Genomic DNA, 19,329 nt, shown 5'->3' on the forward strand with positions numbered 1-19,329 from the left:
AAATGAAAATTTCAAATGGAACTAGAGCTTTGAACTCTTGGAATATACCTCAAGGTTGGCAAGACAAAGATATTAATTTAGATTTATTGGGTAAAATATGTATATTTTATTTTCAAGTTTCGTCAACATTTGATACATTTTGAAATAGTTCAAACATCTTCATTACTGCAGTCTTTAGTCTAGCTAGCAGTAATTACCTATTCACACATTTGATAAAAACAGTAGCGGCATTCCTTAATAAATCACTGTTTTGAACGAATTCTTTTTTTCTCCATTGTGTAATCAAAGAGTATAGAAGCTTCTATACTCTTTGGTGAAGTATAAATAGAATTAGTAGTCACCAAAAAACGCAAAAATATATATTTTTTTTATAAAATTTTAAATGCAAAATGTCCAGACTTGTGGGTCGCCAGGAACAAGTTTGAAAACCACTGGTGTTTAGAGCATAGACAGTAAAAAAAAGTTACATTTAGGTTTAGAGTTACATTGTATTTTTGTTTATAATTTGCTATTGATTAAATTGTTACTCTTGCAAACGCCTTAAAGGCCTCAAACGTAACCAAACTTGGTGTATCCTTTATTTAGATTGTAAATGAAAGCTTTAACAGTTAATAAATTATATAACTGTGTTGTGATTTTATGAGGCATTACCTTTAATTCATCCTGCGATTGACTAAATATGTCTCTGTCGCTTTAATAGGCGAATTTTACTCCCGATCCGCCTCTTCCATTTAAGGGCACGTTTACTTTTCTCGGCCGAGAATTAAGTGTTCCTGGTTTCATAGTAGTCTACCTTCCCCTTTAAATGGATTCTGGACCAATGCAAAAGTTGTGGTCATAGGATCAAAACAACGAACACGATTTTTTGAGGAAGGTTCAGCTAGGAGCAAATCCTTGTGATTTCGCAGCGTTTGAACCCATCAGGTAAGCGAACTCTCCATGTTTAATCCGCCCTCCTTTGATTTCATTGAGGAACTGGAAATGACAAGCCTCGAGTCTGCTGTTGGTTAAAACAGCTGTGTTCGAGCTACATAAGCATAAAGCATCAGCCTACAGACATATTAGCAGGCTATTAGGTATGTGGCATACTTTATCGAGACATTTCTTTAAGGCATCGATGAAACTGAAAGATCTAAAATGCAAAGATTGCAACTTTGTCTTGTGAAACAGCAAATGCTCGCCTTGCGATATTGTAGATATGACGCGCACAGCCGTTACTACTCTATAACAACAATATTTAATATATCGAAAACATTTAGTGACATTTCGGAGTATGTGGGATAGGTTGCGCGTTGTATTTTGTTGTGTCAGAGATATGGCGAAGGAATACACGGCATGTCTACATCGTAGACCGCAGAAACATTTGACTGTTTAATTTTTGGTCAAGTTATGTGTTTTAGTTATGTGTTTGGAATTTATGGCACGTTACAATATGAGGATGCACTCTGGCATTCCTAAGACATCAAAGCCACACATTAATTTTGTTTAGACGCCTAATAGATACTTGGTACACTATTCAATTATTATTATTATTATTATTATTATTAAAATATTTGTATCCTCTCTTATAAATGACAACTTCTTCCCACAATTAGAGGTCTTGACCTTATGAACTTAGATCTTCAATAATCTAACAATTAAAACTATACTACAGTGTTATATTTTAGTAAATATTAAAACAAGTATATTAAAATTAGTATTGGTCATCAAAAACTGATTTTAATCACTAAGATATTTAGTCCCATATTCTTCAAAGAAAAGAAAATCTAGTAAGTGATTGTATTTTATTTTCAGAATTTGCACTTAAGTTTGAAATAAAAGTTACTTCCTAGAGTGAAACCCCATAGAAAATGAATGGAAGGTTGACGATAAACACTTTCTAAAGGTAGTTCTTATAGTAAAAATGTGTATTTTATTATTATTATTAGTTTCAGGCCCTGTTCTGTTACCTTCTTGTGGAAATGTCTGGATGTTATTACAGATTCTGAGTCTGCTCTATAGTAATTCAATCTAGTTGCACTATAAATATCTTTTAGTATTGCATTTTTGGATGTAGCACCATTAATCAGTTTTTTTTTGTTGTCTTTTTTTCTGTTCAACTCAGTAAACTTGGAAGCACTCTGTGGAGCTGCTCTGACTCGTCTGCCGGTGTTAAAGCAGGATAAGCGGCTGTGGAATGGCATTGCTGACCTTGCACAGAACCCCATCTGTTTCCACGACACCGGTGAGTTTTATTGTGCCTAATGAAAAATGTTCATTTCTAAGATGCTACAGAAGACGATCTGAACGTTATGTGTGTTCTCCACACATTCTTTCACCCTACTCCCACTCCCTCCATGTGCGTCCAGTTACGCTACACCTTTGTCTGTACACAAGTTTATGTATAATTAGGAGGAATGTCTTCTTGGTAGCGTACCAAACGCTTTCCAAGTTTGCAGTGAACCTGAATATGAGAATTCATTTCACACTGCTCCAAAAAAAATATAAAAAGCCCTAGGATTATATGAGGATTCTGCTAAAGAGCCAAAATGCCTGATAACTTTTATTGCTGTTCTTGATAGGTATTGGACAATGCCAAGTAATCGTTCTCTGTCTCTGTTGGTTGATTGGTAGGCTTTGTATTTATTATATAACACAAGATTCTTTTTTCACCCATGCAAACTGTGTATCTTCTATAAAACACCATGTTCAGACTATTTTGAGTAAAGTCTCACTAGAGCTTTAACCTAAAACCTCATTGCCCCTCCTCTCCTCTCCACCCCCTCTCTTCTTTTTTCTTCTTGTCTCTGTCTGGACACGTCAGTCACATAACAGGTAATGTTACTGTCTCCTCTCCCATTCCATAGTAGCACCAATAACAGCCTCTTTGGTGTCCTTCTCACTGTCTTCCTCTCTCGCTCCATTTCTTTCTCTGTTTATCGTCTTTAGTATGAGCTTCCTCAGTGTCTTATCATCCTGTCACTGCATTGCAGTTGGCAAATTTGTCAAAACGCCTTTTCATTGCGTTTACGGGTTTCCTTTTTTCTATATTTTTTTTTTTACCCAGTCACTCATCTCAGAGTGAGTTATGGGTGAAGAAAAAAGGCTAAAGGCCCATCCCTGGTGCAAGTTTTTATTCAGATACCATGTCAAATGATTGAAATGTTTGCAATTAAATGCATCACATAATCAGTTCACCCTCCACCCATTTTTAACATCGCCATTCTCTGGACAAATCTCTAGTTTAGAGTCTTAGAGTTATAATGAGTTATAATCGACTTAATTTTATTTTTAAGGATGAGCCTATTCTAAGAAGAGGAAGACTTCAGAAAAGGTGATTGTTTGTGATACATCTTTCATCATGCATGTGTTTTTAGTGTATGTAGTGTTTCCTCCAGAAATGCGTAACTGATTCGTTTTTGTTTTTATTTCCGCACACCAGAGAAAGTTTCGCCCTGGTTAAGGGGGCAGTGCTCCTGGTGGGAGAGGGAGAGAGGGAGGGATCACAGGAAGAAACCGTGCCCTCTCTGCTAGGTCCTAGGCATGGAGGCCGAGCCTCTGACACTCAGCACAGACATTTGCACGCAATGATTTCGTTACTACGACCAGAAGACACACTCAAACTGGTTAGGATTTTCTCAGCCCACTCTTGTTTTACTACACTGCTTTTTTATGCTCAGGGTCTCCAAATTGAACACAGGCTCTACAAAATGAATTTTATAATCCCAAATCACTGGGAAATTGAATGGATATGAAAATATCTGATGCATTTACACTATTTGTTGTCTCTTTGAGACCGATTAAAGGAAGTGTTTGTACTTACTGCCTGTGTATATTAATCACTGTGTTTTGCATATGCAACGTCACAAGTTCTGCAATGTGGTTTCTGGAGACACTTTAGTTCATCCACCTTCTGCTATGCAGAAATGACAAGAACTTTGTTTTGACTTTTAAGAATACTGTTACACACAATACTTTTTGCTAGGTAAATCTTTGTATAAAAACATTATTATATAACATAATACTTAGGTGCTGTGTTTAAATTATAATAACAGAAAAGTTAATCTAATTTTAATTGCTCAGTTATTTTTTTTTATGAATTATGTCTGATTCATTTACAGTGTACCTACATTTCTCTTTCTCCCTACCTCAGGCTGTGCGTTTGGAGTCTGTGAGCCCAGTCAGAGTGAGGTATTTGCTTATAATCGGCACACTTAACAAAAAACTGGAGAGCCTACTACTTGGCATGGACTTCCCAGGGTCAAACAGGTAGCATGTCTTTATAAACGAAATCATTAAATCATCATCATACGATTTAATTTCATTATAGATAAATCTGGAATTATTTATTTGTATGTGGGACATGCCTGTTAAAAATTTGTAAATGCATTGTTTTATAGACAAAATACTGTTGCATTTTTGATGATATGTTTTTATTTTTACATTATGCTTTTTTGGAAATGAAATGTGCAGATATTTTGCAAACATGGTGCCCATGTTTAGTTGCAGTTTTAAAGGGATAGTTCAACCAAAAATGACATTTGTGTCATCATACTACTTTTAATTACTTTTTTTCTTCTGTGAAACATAAAATAAGTTATTTTGAGCCATTGAGTTTTTGTGTATAGACAAAAAGTGCTGAGACATTTCTTAAAATACATTTTAGACAAATATAAAACAAATATTTTCATATATGTTTTCATTTGGGGTGAACTCTCTCATTAAATATAACTTTTAGCAAAATTTGTAATTAAAACTGCAGAACATTTCAGTAAGCCTGTCAAGAAACTTCTCACTTATTTCTTCTCACTTCCTCAGTGACGAGTGCACTATTGGACTTGTCTTGCCAATATGGAGTGACACGCAGGTTTACCTTGACGGAGATGGGTAAGAACATAAGACTTGAATCATGCTCACTAGAAGTCAACTAATTAGTACAAACATCTGATGATATAGCAGGGAAAGCAAAAACGGCAAAAGTGTTTTAGTACTGTATGAAGCAATCTTGATAACATTATCTTACCATCAAAGTCAACTCTCGCATACGCTTTTAATGCGGTTTGTAAATTGAAGGGAGCTCAAGCACAGAGGTTTTGCTTCTTTAGAAAAAATCAGTCAACACTAAACTAAATCTAACTGAACTGAAAAAAAAGTAAATAACATTAAAACAAAACCGAGCGATGCTTCCACTTTAAAGTTTATCTGCAAAGCTCTGCAGAACCTTAGTCACTGTTAAAGCCTCAGCCCCAGGGTTCTGCTTTTCTGACAGCTTGTTTTCACTCGTTCTCTTACAGAGGTTTCAGTGTGACATCTGCAGAAGTGACACGAATCTTTAAGCCTGTGTCCATTCAGACGATGTGGTAAGCTTTAAAGCAGGAAATGCTGAGGAAACACTGAATTTCCTCAACTGTCAACGGCATGCAGTGGGACGTTGGTCTCGCAGCCTACAAACACTTAAATATGTGTAATGCTATTTGTCTTTATTCTGGTCGTCTAGTCAGTTACATGCACACTGTTAGACATCTGCCTCAAGCCTCCAAGTTAGCTCTGTGACGTGTAAATGTGTTTGTGGTTTGTTGATTGCTTGTTCACAGCACTCTCTGATGTGTCACTCTTACTTTGCTCAAGGTCAGTGTTGCAGGCGCTGCATGGCTGCTGTGAACGGGCCGTGCGTGGGGCTGTCATACCAGGCTGCGGGCTGGAGTGGGCACACCATTACAGAGGGAACGTGGAATCTGACCAGCACTGCCTTAATGAATGGGCGGTCATGACTGGCCTGGAGTCAGTCAGGAGGGACAAGGGAACACGTTCATCATTGAATCGGGAGTCAGTGGAGAAGGACATCAAAGCCCAACTTCGAGATATCATGAGGACTGAAGACTTAGAAAACATTACCTCAAAGCAGGTAAAATGAAAGGGAGTATGGCTTTACAATGTCCCAGAATGTCACCAAGCTCTTCCCTCTAGTCACCTATAGGCCACTTTTCATGATCCAATCAGTTCCTGATGGATAAAGTCAAGTTCCACACTGAGTGCAAACAGGTCGTTTAACAGAAGTCAAATGGTTACAAACAGAATTTCATGAAGGGGCAGCTGTGGCCTAATGGTAAGAGACTTGGACTAGTTACCCAAAGGTCGCCGGTTTGATTCTCTGTGCTGGCAGGAGTTGTAGGTGGAGGGAGTGAATGAACAGCGCTCTCTGCCACCCTCAATATGGCTGTAGTGTCCTTGAGCAAGGCACTGAACCCCCAGTTGCTCCCCGGTTGCTGGATCTATAGCTGGCCACTGCTCTGGGGGTGTGTTCACTTCTCACTGCTGTGTGTGTTTGCACTTGGATGGGTTAAATGCAGAGCACCAATTCTGAGTATGGGTTAACATACTTGGGAAATGCCACGACTTTCACTTTGAACTTTTTTTACTTATATCATCTACCCTTTAAAAATTCCTTTAAAATAATACAGAACATTATGCTGTATTTTGTAAAAAAAAAAAAAAATTGTATTTTTTTTTTGTGTGTGTGTGATTGTGTTATGATATGTAAACTTTTTTTTGCATGTGCATGCAAGTTTTTTTTTTTTTTTTTTTTTTTACAGTTGTTTTGCTGCCATCCTTCCATAACTGTCGCAATGCAATACTTGCTTCTGAAAAGTGTCTGTTATGGAAGGATGGCAGCAAAACAACGGTAAAAAAAACAAACAAAAAAAAACAACTTGAATGCACATGCAAAAAAAAGTTTACAAATCATAACACAATCACACACACACACACACAAAAAAAAAAATATTTTTTATTTTTTTATTTTTTACCGTTGTTTTGCTGCCATCCTTCCATAACAGACACTTTTCAGAAGCAAGTATTGCATTGCGACAGTTGCAAAACATTTCACAATTGCCATGTTTTTTACTTTATTTTCAGTTAGTGGTCTGTTTGAACTGGATTTATTTAATATGGCCCCTTTGAAGTTATTCAAAGTACACTACAGTTCAAATCTTATGGGGTTGGTAAGATTTCTTTTATTTAAAAAAAATATATATATCTTATGTTCACCATTAATTAAAAAAAATACGGTGAAATATCAATATTGTGAAATCGTGGCCATTTTAAATAACTTCATTCTGTTTGAATATATTTACCAAATCAAATTTTATTCCTGGCAAAGCTGAATTTTCAGGACCATTACTCCAGTCTTCAGTGTCACATGATCCTTCAGAAATCATTCCATTATGCTGATTTGCTGCTCCTTTTTGCAGAATTCTAGAAAATTCTAAAGAGTAGCATTTTTATTAATTAAATGTGCCCCTGCTTGACAAAAGTTAATTTCTTAAAAAAAAAAAAAAAACCTTGGCTGATCTCAAGCATTTGAACAGTGGTGCAAGCCTGAGGACACACCTTTTAAAGACTCTCTTCTTCTAGAACTTACTCAAAAAGTTAACGTGCCTGGGCTTGTTGTCTAACCCAGAGAATCTTTGTGGTCTGAACACCAGCAGCACTCATTTAGTGAGAAGCTTGATTTGATGCTTGTAAGTGTTGTATACCATGTGACTTGCCATTTTAATGCCATTTGTATCCCAAACCCATGATTGTGGAGTTTCTAGCACCCTACAGTTGAGCTACAGTCACTCTTTCTGTGTGTGTGTAGGTGCGAACAGCCCTGGAGTCCAGAATAGGCATAGACATGAAGGACTACAAAGAGTATATTGACAATGAGATGATGGTCACAATGGCACAGATGGACAAACCTTCCAGAATCTTGGACTACCTTTACTTGGTGAGTGTTGACATTTGTCTTGTCTGCTATACTGTTGGAAATACACTTATTTATTGTGTGTGTGTGTGTGTGTGTGTGTGTGTGTGTGTGTGTGTGTGTGTGTGTGTGTGTGTGTGTGTATGTGTATGTGTATGTGTATATATATATATATATATATATATATATATATATATATATATATATATATATATATATATATATATATATATATATATATATATATATATATATATATACAAATTGTCCTTTTTTCCCCCAAAGGGTTCCGAATGGAATGCTGCCAACTTTGAAGAACTACAGAAGAACAAGTATACAACTTAAATTTAATTAAAATTAAGATAATTTAATCCTTTAATATGTTTTATTACTTATCTGTTTAATGTTTTTTTTAAATAAAAATGTTCTGCTGCATAAAAATAATTCTTTTTTTAATTTTTTGTTTTTGTTTTTGGTAGTGTGGGCTACATCCTCAATGTTACCAAGGAGATTGACAACTTTTTTCCAGAATCCTTCACCTATATGAATATTAGAGTTTACGATGTGGAAGCGACCGACCTACTCTCGTACTGGAACAACACATACATGTTCATCAGTGAAGCAAGGTGCTCAACACACACACTCCTCTTACTTTGTGTTTGTATTCTGCCCACGCTGACTCTTTAATGCATTGGTTTATTTTTAAGCACACATGCAGTATGGTGTACTTAACCCCCTATGAAAAATATCGTCTCTGTCTCATTCTAATATATTATGTGTCATTTGTTTTGTACTGATGATGATACAGGAAGAGTGGACAAGCCATACTGGTGCATTGTAAGATGGGCGTCTCTCGCTCTGCCTCCACAGTAATTGCTTACCTGATGAAGCAGCAGGGCTGGACATTAGACGAAGCCCTCAACCACGTGAGAGAAAGACGGTCTATAGTGCAGCCCAATGAAGGTTTCCTCAAACAGCTGCATACGTACAGTGGCATCCTCAATGCCAGGTGACTCACATTCTCATAATGGTGCTGCACTAAAATATGGCGTCATACTTGCGTAAACAAGCATTCACACAAAAGTACTGACATTTTCCCACTTGTGGAGCATCTTAGTGGCAGTGTTAATTTCGTTGACGAAGACTATGACGAAAAATATTCGTCAACTAACCTTTTTCACGGACGAAAACTAAATAAAAACTAAATAAAAAGTCAGATATGATGACGAAAAACGTGACGAAATATAACTGACACTTTAGTCAACGAATAAAAATGAGACGAAAATATATGGGAGGGACGAATGGAGAAGAGATCCAATCAGAGCGAATCTTTGAGGGTAGGTTGATCTATGCAGAAGCAGCCGAGCCATTTTAAAAAGCCGCGGCAAATGCAAGCGCAACAGCTAAACAAACGCAGCAGCAGTTACACAGAAAAGAGAACAAAGATGAGTTTGCAGAAATTCGCACAGTTTCGAGGACGTTTTCATAACAGTTAAGTTGTTTACACAGGGAACTACTGCGACCTTTTGAAATGCCATTGCGACCCAAATTTTTATGGGGTCGTAAATGTATCACTGATTATTTTTGTACCTACTTATGTGTAATGCTATGTTTTAATATGAGCATTTATTAAAACAGAAATGTGTAAGAATACGTTTTATAACGTGCTCCAAGCATTCAACACATCAAGTTGGCTTCAGCCCCGCGCTGCGGGAAAGTTGAACTGAGCAGCTGGTTACTCGCGCAACACTGAACCGAGTTCTCCTTCAGGACGTTTGCGTCCTCCTGCACCTGAACGAACAAATACAAATCGCATTTTAAATAAACATAAGAAAAAGAGCGAAAAGTGAAAGAGCTCAATTCAGCAGCGCGGTGTTCAGGGAGCAAGCAGAGACGCGTCTCAAAGTCTTCTTGCTTTTGTACCGACAACAAATACATACTAAATATGTCAAGTACCCGTCTTGGAAAGTGTGTTCGAAAAGGTCTGTAGTTGTGTCTTCAGTGAAAGTAAAGAGTTGGAAAGAAATCGGATGTGTATCTTTATAACGGATGCATTTGTCTCTTAAAGTGACCGCGCCTAATTTACTAGCTCTGCTGTCAGTGTCTTTAATGTATGAAAATGAAAGTAAATCACTCACTGCTCTTGATTAAATTACTTTGTAGTTTTAACAAGAATTTATCCAAAGTCAATCCAAAAATCAGATAGAATAGATTATATTGTTTTACTAGTGACTAAAAAATACAAAAAAAAAAAAAAATTATTAGGGACCTGAGCATGTTTTGCTTAAGTGTTTCTTTCTTTAATTGCTAATGCAACCTTTTCACACCACAGACTGAACCAAATTAAGCATTGCATCAGACATTATCAAGATGAATTTGTTGTTCTGACACCGTTTAACCCTGAGTTATTGTCATATTTTATTACCAATTTCTAAAATACAGCAGATAAACTGTGATATTGTAAGAAACGTTGAAGGTGTCTGAATACATTTTGGTTTGATTGTGTATTTTATTTTACAGTGAAGACTATGCAGTGCTATTTTAAATGAACAAAAACAAACTTAAAAAATGTAAACTTTGTGTAAATATCACAAATAAAGAAATAGAATGAACATACAATACAAATATAATATAGGTGGTTGTCTATTTCAATAATACTGTACTTCATCTTGAAAGAATGTCATATGCATTGCATATCATTCAGGACGAATGCATATCTTTTTCAGAGAGCATGTATATTTTTCATTGAGAGCAGGCCTTATGTTTATTTTATAAATACCATTCCATAACAGACTGATGGAAACATTTAGTCAAGTCAACTAAGTTGACTTTGTTCTACTAAAAAAAAAACTAGACTAAGACTAAAAGACTTAAGACTAGACTAAGACTAAAACTCTTATGATATTTAGTCGACTAAAACTAGACTAAGACTAAAACATTTCAGATGACTAAAATGTGACTAAAACTAAATGGTGTGTTATTCAAAAGACTAAGACTAAGACTAAATCTGAATTTGCTGTCAAAATTAACACTGCTTAGTGGATGTTCAGGTACAGACGAGTCAAGTCAAGTCTGGTGTATTGTTGTTCAACCGTGTGTGTACATGAGGGAACTAAATAGCTTAGATACACAAACTCCTCTCAAACAGTCACAGCTATGAAAGACTAGGATCTTGAAAGAAGTCTCTTGCACTCAGCAAGGCTGTGTTTATTTGATCAAAAATACAGTAAAATTGTGAAATTATTACAATATTAATTTGCATTATTTTAAAATGTCATTTATTTCTGTGTTGACAGCTTTTTAGCAGTCATTAATTCAGTCTATAGTATCACATGGTCCTTTAGAAATCTTTCTTACATACTATTTGCTGCTACATAGACATTTCCTATTTATATTGATGTCCCTTATGAAACAAAAGTATATTGCAGTATATTGGAAAATATCATGTAATATATTAGGCATATATTCTTATATATATTTATTTTTTCCAATATATTGTAGTATATTGAAAGCGGCAATCATTTGTATATTTTGCAATATATTTTATAATATATGTATCATCAAGATATTATTAAATGTATTCAAATATATAAAATATTAGAAAAATAAAAAGAGAAAATAATATATTACAATATATCACAATATATTTTAAGAAATATATTGGTAAATATATTTTCCTTTCGTATGGGTTAACTGGAAATAGAAATCTTTTGAAACATCATAAATGTTTTCACTGTGACATTCACCAAGGATGCACTGAATTAATCAAAAGTATGAATTTCTTTCAAAAGAAATCAGTGTGTATATATTCTGATTGCTCAGCTTGCCAATGCAACTGTTTACTATAAAATTAATTAACAGGCTTCCTATACATGTATAAAATACACATTATACAGATCTAAATTGGTATATGCAGAAGCTTTCTGCAGCATATTGTATACCAATCCATACAGCATACCGATTTGCCAAAATGTATTGGAAGTACTGTCAGCTATATGTCTTTTTTTTTCTCTCTCTCTCATTTAAGTAGGGTTATCAAGACATTTTTACACAAAGTTGGACAAAAAAGGCTAAATGGCCCTTCAAAAAAATTATCTGAAAAATTGAAACGACTTGCAGAATTAGGTGGATTTTTGTTTCATGTTATTATAAAAAAAACTTTTCAGTAGTAACTTCTGAATTTCATTCCAAATGTTGCATTTTGTCGTGCAGTAAACAGCGGCACAGTGCCCTCTGGAGGAGAAAGTCCAAGCCAGAAGTCCGCCAGCCATCTGTCCACAACGATGCAGCCACAGGGAGTGAACAGGAACAGAAAGAGGAAGACTCCGAGAGCCCAGAAGACGAAAGCAGTTACGAGGAGGAGGAACCCGATGTAAGGAAATGTCATAGAATTTCGATGCTTCTCTGTCTCTTTAGTTCCCAAATATTTTTTTTTTACCCAAAAAACTGTTTATTTCTACGCCTCTGTCATTTGTAGGTCTTTGATGAGCATCTGGATGAGAGTGTTCCTGACACGTCTGGGGCAGAAACAGCTCCATCCAACCCACTTATTACTGTACAAGAAAGTGATAAGGTTAGAGCTCTCAGAGGACGATAATTTCAATTCATTTCACTTGACCATTTAAAAGGCCTTCCAGATGTCAGTAAGGTTTTCTTTTATTATCCTGCTTATATTTTCTGAATGAAATCCAATACTTTCTTTCTATTTCTGGGGTGCTGGTTCCAAAAAATATATATATATCATGTGCATTGCATTTTTGCTTTCGAGAACGATTTGTATGGGTGATGAAGTCTTAAATTACCCCTAAATTACCAGAAAAACCACCACAAAGACATGTGAGACTGGTTGCAACCGTTTGTTCAGGTCTCAGCCGATTTCCACATGTATGAATTATTCTGGAGATATTTTTTTATGCCTAATCCTGATTTCAAGGTTAGAAATTATAACCAGTGGCAGAAGAAAATGCAAAAGTGACCAAGATGTTTTCTCTATCTATAAAATTAGATTATGACTTCTGATTCAAAACTGTACATGATGGAAGGTTTTTTTGTTGTTGATATTTTGGAACTCGCCATCAAAAATTAAATTTGGTAATAATAGGCCTTTTTGAAATATTAGCTGGGTGTGTCTTAATGAATGGTTTGTGTTTTGGTGAAGCGGTTTTTTAAAATGTTTGCAAAACTTTAACTCTAGGTGTCATCTAGCCCTAGCAGAAGTGGCAGGATGGATTTGTTCTCTCTCATGCAGTCTATTCAGCTTGACGATGAGGACAGAGGCCTGGATAAAGAGGTGAGGAAAAGAAAGTATTGGTTGGAATGCAAAACTGAGTGATACGTTCAAAATCAAGTAGAAAAACACATGCAAGCAAGCATTAACTGAAGAACTCCTGTTGTTTAGGTCACTGCCGGTCAGAGACTTTCTCCTGCGCAACGAAGGCGGAGTCATGAAAGAAGAAGCTTGACTTATCAGAGAGCGCATGTGGATGTTTCTCCTGAACCAAGCAGCAAACAGTCACCGAACACAAACCAGGATGAAGCACTTTAACAAAGGGGCCGTTTTAGGAAATATGGAGAAAGAGGAATGTTCAAAGTGAAAAGGTGAGGAAAAAGAACACTTCTTCTGATTGTATCATTCCAAGTTCTTCGAGGAGTCACTGCAGAATAAAATTAGGGAATTTCTTCATATAGTTGTTGTTTCGAGGCTCATTTAGGTCATTTCACTTGGAGGCCACATAAAAGCACATGGTTACATATCAACGGATATCGCACTAATTTTCCCCTCACCTGTCCGTCTCGTCCAAAACTCATGAACTGTGGTCAGTTTAGGTGGATTGCTGAAAAAAGAAAAAATCAGCCACCGCTTGTCAAGTGAGTATTGTTAAAGGAACTGTTTTCCTCAGAGCATTATCATTCTAAATGTCACATTGTGCCTTTTGAAATCTCTGTATCCTTTGCACCTTCGTACTGAGCCATAAAATTCAATATACTTCACATATTTTAATATGGTATTATAGTGCGAGTGGAGGATTTCTCTATGGCTGTTATCTGTCTTTTCATTATACAGAAACAATGAACCATTATTCCTCTTGATATCATTGTTTCATGTTGTTTTTAATAAATGAATAAGAGTGTGATTCACTCATTTTAGGAATCCTATGCAATAAATCTACTTTATAGCTGTTCCTTCTCCACGAATGTGAAGCTTTATGCTGGCTCTGTGGAGATCAGTAGGTGAAAAAGTGTAGAGAGAGAAAGCACTCAAGGACTTTGATTTTTCATATATACTACTATTCAAAATTTGGGGGTCAGTAAGAAATCAGTGCTTTTTATTCAGCGAGGATGCATTACATTGATTGAAAGTGACATTTAATTTTACAACATAAGTGCTGTTTCTTAACTTTCTATAAAAATGCATCAAGGGTACCGTAATAATGTTAGCACAGTTGTTTTCAACATTTGGCGATAATAAGAAATCATTCTCAGCACCAACTCGGCATATTAAGATTTCTAAAAGATTATTTGACACTAAAGACTGGAATAATGGCTGCTGAAAATCCAGCTTTGCCAATTCAGAAATAAATTAGTTTAATATATATTTAATTAGAAACCGTTTATTTTAAATAGCAATATTATTTTGCAACATTACTGTTTTTACTGTATTTTTTAATCATATAAATGTAGCCTTGGTAAGCATAAGAGATTTCAAAAACAACATCTTGCTGACTCCAAACTTATGAATGGTAGTTTCTAGACAGTGATGTAGCTACTCGTGCTATATCACATGTTTTAAACACTTATTAAGCAGATTTTTTTTTTTTTTATATTTGTTTTTAACCTGTACATTATGCAGGAAATGAAACCAGAGTATTGTCCTTTCAAATGTGCCAGTTATTTAACCGTCTCTGTGGTTTCAATCATTCTGCATGATGGTTCAGTGCCTTTAGTTGATAGAGGTGGACCAAAATAACTACATTTGTTGGTTTTATATCTACACAGTTAAAACCAGCTCCTACATAATACATGTGCGTTTAGCCCTAGGTGTGGTTGATTTGTGTCTTTGCATGTCTCAAATATCAGACTGTATGCATGCTGTTTGTACTGTATGTAAGCCTGAGTCCTGTATGTAGAAAGTATATACAGTCTGCTGTAAAACATGTTGAATTGTGTATACTGTCATTGCACAAAGTGCCAATGTTGTGAAACCAAAGTTATGTTGTGGAATGTTTCTAGTATTGAGGCACCACTGGTTTTGCAGTTATTTTCCATGAGAATGTCTTAAGTTATGTGTATTAGCGATAGATGATGACCTGCAGCCTTCCGAGTGCTGATTTTCTAAAACTAATGTATAATGTGCCATGCCTTATCAACTTCAAGATAAGTGAAAAGTTATACATTTTATTCGGATTTAACTCTCATTTCCATTGTTTGTATCAGGTGGTGTTAAATATAAAGTCAAGGTTGCTGTTGCTTTTTCTATTTATGACCGATCTGAACATGTATCTTTTTAATTTGTTATACAAAGTTGTCTGTGCTATTAAAAAAAATAAAATGATTTTATAATGGGGGGGTTGAGAAATATCTAATGGAAACTCTCATTGATTGTTTTTGTATAATGTAATGTTTCAGGTTGTAAGATATTCATATTCTTAATTCTAATGTAAAATTGTATGTATATATTTATTTATCACACACACATATACTAGTGCTTTACATATTTTACTGCAAATGTGTCTTCAGTACAATATTAAAAACAGCAACTATGCTGTATACAGCAATACTGAATGATTCCGTCAGATAAACAGGGCATATATTATATATTATAGAGAAGCAATAATTTATGTGCAGTGGACTGATTAAAAATAAAGCCAATACAACTGTATCGATCCTAAAATATGAGAAATAGCTCTTTTTGTTAGTCTGACGAAATTGATTGCAGAATAATACACAATTTGTTTTAACAATATTTTAAAATATGTATTTTAATAAAGCGCCAAAGTGGGGCTACTAATAACTCTCACATAAACTACTATTCAAATGTGTTGGGTCAGTAAGATTTAAATATTTTTCTCACCAAAGCTGCATTTATTTGATCAGGAAAAAAAGCAAAAGCTGTATTTTTGTGAAATGCTATTGCAATTTTAAATAACTGGTTTCTGTTTTAATACATTTGAAATATATTTAAGGCAGCTATTACGCCAATCTTTATTGTCAAATGATCCTTTGGAAATCATTCTAATATGCTGATTGGGTGCCTAAGAAATAGTTCTGCTGCTGCTTAATATTTTTGTGGAAATCAAAGGATTAATTTATGAATAGCAAGCATTTACCTTTTTTGTTTTTTTTTTCCCATTACAAATGTATACACTATCACTTTTGATCAATGTAACATCCTGCTGAAGAAAATAATCAAATTGGCCCCAATTTTTTTGCACCGTAGTGTCATTCGCAGCAAAGTCTTTTGTCTTTTTTCTTGTCTGAAATGCATCAGTTTTTAAAACATACAAAATACAAATACTTTTAAAAAGAAACGGAAACATCTTTAGTTTGCAAAAATCAAACTGAAAACCACTACATCGTTTCACTGTCAAACCAAAGATTTATATCACGATAATCAAATTACTATAATGTGTTGAGGACCCTTCTGTAATCGACAATAAATACACTGTTTGAATGTGAGAATATTTATATTTACAGACAAAAGCCACACTTCAGAACAGTAATGATAATAAAAAAAACAGATGTTGCAACTTAAATGAATTTTCGCCTTGGTTCACTAAGCATGACACCACCCTCTTTCATGGCTGTCCAGAATGTCTGATTCTGCAGAGGGGGAAAAAGGCATGAATTAGTAGATACTTTTTCACCATTTATGTATAATACCTAAAAAGCATTGAAAAAAATAAAATAAAAAATGAAACAAAACTCACCGACTCTGATCGAAACTTCCACGGTACCTCTCGATAAACAATGCGTGTGATGCCAGCTTCAAGACACCTCTGAGCAAGCACCTCACCGACGGCACGACAAGCTGCTACAGAGCGTGTGGAGCCCAGCTCACGCTTCAGTGCCCACTCCTTCGTGGAGCAGGACAGCACTGGATCTACAGAGTCACTTGAATACACCTCAGCTGTGATGTGATGCTGCGTGCGCCTGAACACCAACCTGACGGAGGAACGGTACAGAACAAAACAGCATCAGTTCAATATTCATAGATGGTGTGCATTTGTTTTTCTATCTGGAAAAGGTTTTTAAGATGCTGTTATTAGAGCTGTGCTCAGCAGAACTTTGTAGGGGTTTTATTATTCACATCTAGCTCTAGACATTGGAAAGCTTACAAACCTGTGATAATATTGTCTGGAGGGCCACACTGTAGCCCAGCCTCGATCCTTCACTGCCAGCGCCATCTGTTCCAGGTTTCTTGGGTTGCGGTTAACAAATGTTTTATTGATGGCTTCATTATCGTTAATCACTGGTTCTGGCTCAGGCGCTGTCTGACTATATTTCTGAGCTGGTGGGAAGAGACACATCATACATATCATTCATGAATTATATCTACAGATCCCTTGAGGGGTTTAAATGATGTGATGCTGTTGTATCGGTGTTCAAATGCATCCGTCTCTAAATTTAAGTGCAGACTGTTGGAGTTTATTATTCTGGATTCTTTTATACACACACATTCTTTAGTGTGTGGGGGAAAAAAGCTCTTCAGTGTAAAACAAAAATATATATATTTTTTAAATTAACGATTTCTGTCAATCATATAAATTATAATGATGACCGTTTTGAAATTGCAAACAGTCAAAACAATGTAAACAAATCTTTTAAGTGAACGAAGTGTTCAGAAGTCACCCGGTTATTAAAATGTATGAAAATAAGATTATTATAATCATTATTCAAATATATGTTAGATATGATAGATACATTTAGCTGGGAAATATATAAAAAAAGGAAATCTGAGTGGAAAAATTATTGACATAGTTCAGAATAAATTATTATGAACGGACTCAAGACTCGAGTCACTTTAATGAATCAAAGTCATGTTCATATTTAATCATTTGCTTTCTTTTCTTGTTACTTCGTGTACTTTAGGTCCAAATCGGTCTGTTCACTGAGAAAAACAAAATATTCATTATAGAGGGCAAATTCTACAAATCTACTGCTTTAAACTCGTTCTGTAGTAACGTAAACACATGCAGCAGAGAGTATATACTGATGTAGTTGTGTTGTAGATCTGTTACTTACATGATTGACAGTGAACCCACGCCGCTGCAGCCGCAGATCTCTGACATTGACCCAGCAGCGTGCGAACATTACGGCAAATACCACTTAACAAAGCCATTTGACAGCTGTACAAAATACCTTTAATTCTGGGGACAATTTATAGTTGTTGTTTCTATAAAAGCGGAGACAGCTTGACCCTTCGTATATTTTAAAACTATTTGAGCACTTTCTAGTGCGCAACCATTGTGATGTCACACTAAAACTGTTCCGTGTTTCCGAGGAAAGGTTTGGAGTTCACATTAGTTCCGCTTAGCAAACCTTCTTCTTCTTCTTTGATGTTTATTAGCGGATGGCAACCTAACTGACTGCTGCATTACTGCCACCGACTGGAATACATTTATGGATCGGGATTTATCTTTTAGGACAAAACTAAACCATAAAACAAATAAACAAACTAGAAATTAAAAACATAACAAATAATGATTATAATAAAAAACAACAACAACAAAAAAAGACTATATTCTTTTATATGAGTCTATTTATAGATATTTAAATTATATAATTTATAGAGTCTATGATTCTATTAATTGGTGGCTGACAACCAATTTTAAAGGCGTATTATCGCCACACACCAGACTGGAGTGTGCAGCAGTATACGACAAACAAGGGAAATTCTTTCCATCAATCCTGTATTTTTAAGGTAAATCATGGGATGTTTGATCACAATCACAAGTACTTCCTTCTAATAGCGTCTGAACATTAACATTTAGAATGTTTTTCTTCCGCATTTGAAAAAAATCCCTTCTTTGCTTATTAGGAAATCCTTGAAAAGAATGAAAATATAATAATAATAATAATAATAATAATAATAATAATAATAATAATAATAATAATAATAATAATAAATAAATAAATAAATAAATAAATAAGAAGGAGACATAAGGTATTTAATGAAACACTATTTAAGATCCTTAAACCACAATTATTAAAACAGTAGAGTAATCAGACAATATTATTATGTCCACAAGATGGCACAAGTACACCTTTTTTTGTCCAGTAAATAAAATTCCATAAAAGTACATAATACAATTAAGTTGAAATCAAGGTTTAGAAGCACAGTCACAAGACTTATTAATTAGTTTAATTTGTGATGAAACGTGTGAATCAACATACCCTAAAGCTTGCTGGTGAAGTTCATTTAAAACATGTCCAATAGTTCAAATGAAACTGTATTTTCCTCTCACAATCTCCAGCTTATTATAGCCCTCTCTAACATTTCCAGGCAGTGCTGGGCTCACCTCTGGACATTAAGGGATTTTCTGCATGGCTTGCCATTTTAATTTGGCCAGTTTGTTTGTGCTGCACTTTTAGCATGCTGTGAAGAG

General features: G+C 35.2%; 2 protein-coding genes across 5 annotated transcripts; one reads left to right on the forward strand and one right to left on the reverse strand.

Annotated features, from left to right (window-relative positions):
* Positions 1 to 757: 757 nt before the first annotated feature.
* On the forward strand, positions 758 to 15,306 carry si:ch211-203d1.3 (protein phosphatase Slingshot homolog). Of its 4 annotated transcripts, none has more exons than XM_052574595.1 (16): positions 758 to 924; positions 2,105 to 2,224; positions 3,276 to 3,313; positions 3,422 to 3,605; positions 4,133 to 4,248; positions 4,798 to 4,866; positions 5,274 to 5,339; positions 5,608 to 5,884; positions 7,619 to 7,747; positions 8,009 to 8,055; positions 8,203 to 8,349; positions 8,532 to 8,732; positions 11,936 to 12,095; positions 12,201 to 12,296; positions 12,918 to 13,013; positions 13,122 to 15,306. In XM_052574595.1, the coding sequence occupies exons 2-16, from the start codon at positions 2,177 to 2,179 to the stop codon at positions 13,266 to 13,268; spliced, it is 1,821 nt and encodes a 606-aa protein (XP_052430555.1). In that variant the 5' UTR covers positions 758 to 924; positions 2,105 to 2,176; the 3' UTR covers positions 13,269 to 15,306. The 4 variants fall into 4 exon arrangements, with proteins under 4 accessions (XP_052430555.1, XP_052430557.1, XP_052430558.1 ...); XM_052574596.1 differs by lacking the exon at positions 758 to 924 and adding an exon at positions 959 to 1,076; XM_052574597.1 differs by lacking the exons at positions 3,276 to 3,313; positions 3,422 to 3,605.
* Positions 15,307 to 16,388: 1,082 nt separating this feature from the next.
* Positions 16,389 to 18,247, reverse strand: mrpl18 (mitochondrial ribosomal protein L18). The gene is made up of 4 exons (XM_052574599.1): positions 17,966 to 18,247; positions 17,063 to 17,231; positions 16,651 to 16,885; positions 16,389 to 16,543 (listed from the first exon to the last, which is right to left on the reverse strand). The coding sequence occupies exons 1-4, from the start codon at positions 18,060 to 18,062 to the stop codon at positions 16,472 to 16,474; spliced, it is 573 nt and encodes a 190-aa protein (XP_052430559.1). The 5' UTR covers positions 18,063 to 18,247; the 3' UTR covers positions 16,389 to 16,471.
* Between the last annotated feature and the right edge of the window lie 1,082 nt (positions 18,248 to 19,329).

This window comes from Carassius gibelio, chromosome B14 (genome assembly GCF_023724105.1).
Source record: "Carassius gibelio isolate Cgi1373 ecotype wild population from Czech Republic chromosome B14, carGib1.2-hapl.c, whole genome shotgun sequence".
In the NCBI taxonomy this organism is placed as follows: domain Eukaryota; kingdom Metazoa; phylum Chordata; class Actinopteri; order Cypriniformes; family Cyprinidae; genus Carassius; species Carassius gibelio.

What these genes read in the sequence shown, in the direction of transcription:
- si:ch211-203d1.3 (XM_052574595.1), top strand. Translation starts at nt 2,177, where the DNA reads ATGGCATTGCTGACCTTGCACAGAACCCCATCTGTTTCCACGACACCG. An exon ending in GACTTCCCAGGGTCAAACAG is followed by an intron (nt 4,249 to 4,797) that starts GTAGCATGTCTT and finishes TCACTTCCTCAG; the next exon opens with TGACGAGTGCACTATTGGAC. An exon ending in TCTTGGACTACCTTTACTTG is followed by an intron (nt 7,748 to 8,008) that starts GTGAGTGTTGAC and finishes TTTCCCCCAAAG; the next exon opens with GGTTCCGAATGGAATGCTGC.
- mrpl18 (XM_052574599.1), bottom strand. Translation starts at nt 18,062, where the DNA reads ATGGCTTTGTTAAGTGGTATTTGCCGTAATGTTCGCACGCTGCTGGGT. An exon ending in GTGGGTTCACTGTCAATCAT is followed by an intron (nt 17,232 to 17,965) that starts GTAAGTAACAGA and finishes TCTTCCCACCAG; the next exon opens with CTCAGAAATATAGTCAGACA. An exon ending in GGAAGTTTCGATCAGAGTCG is followed by an intron (nt 16,544 to 16,650) that starts GTGAGTTTTGTT and finishes CCCCCTCTGCAG; the next exon opens with AATCAGACATTCTGGACAGC.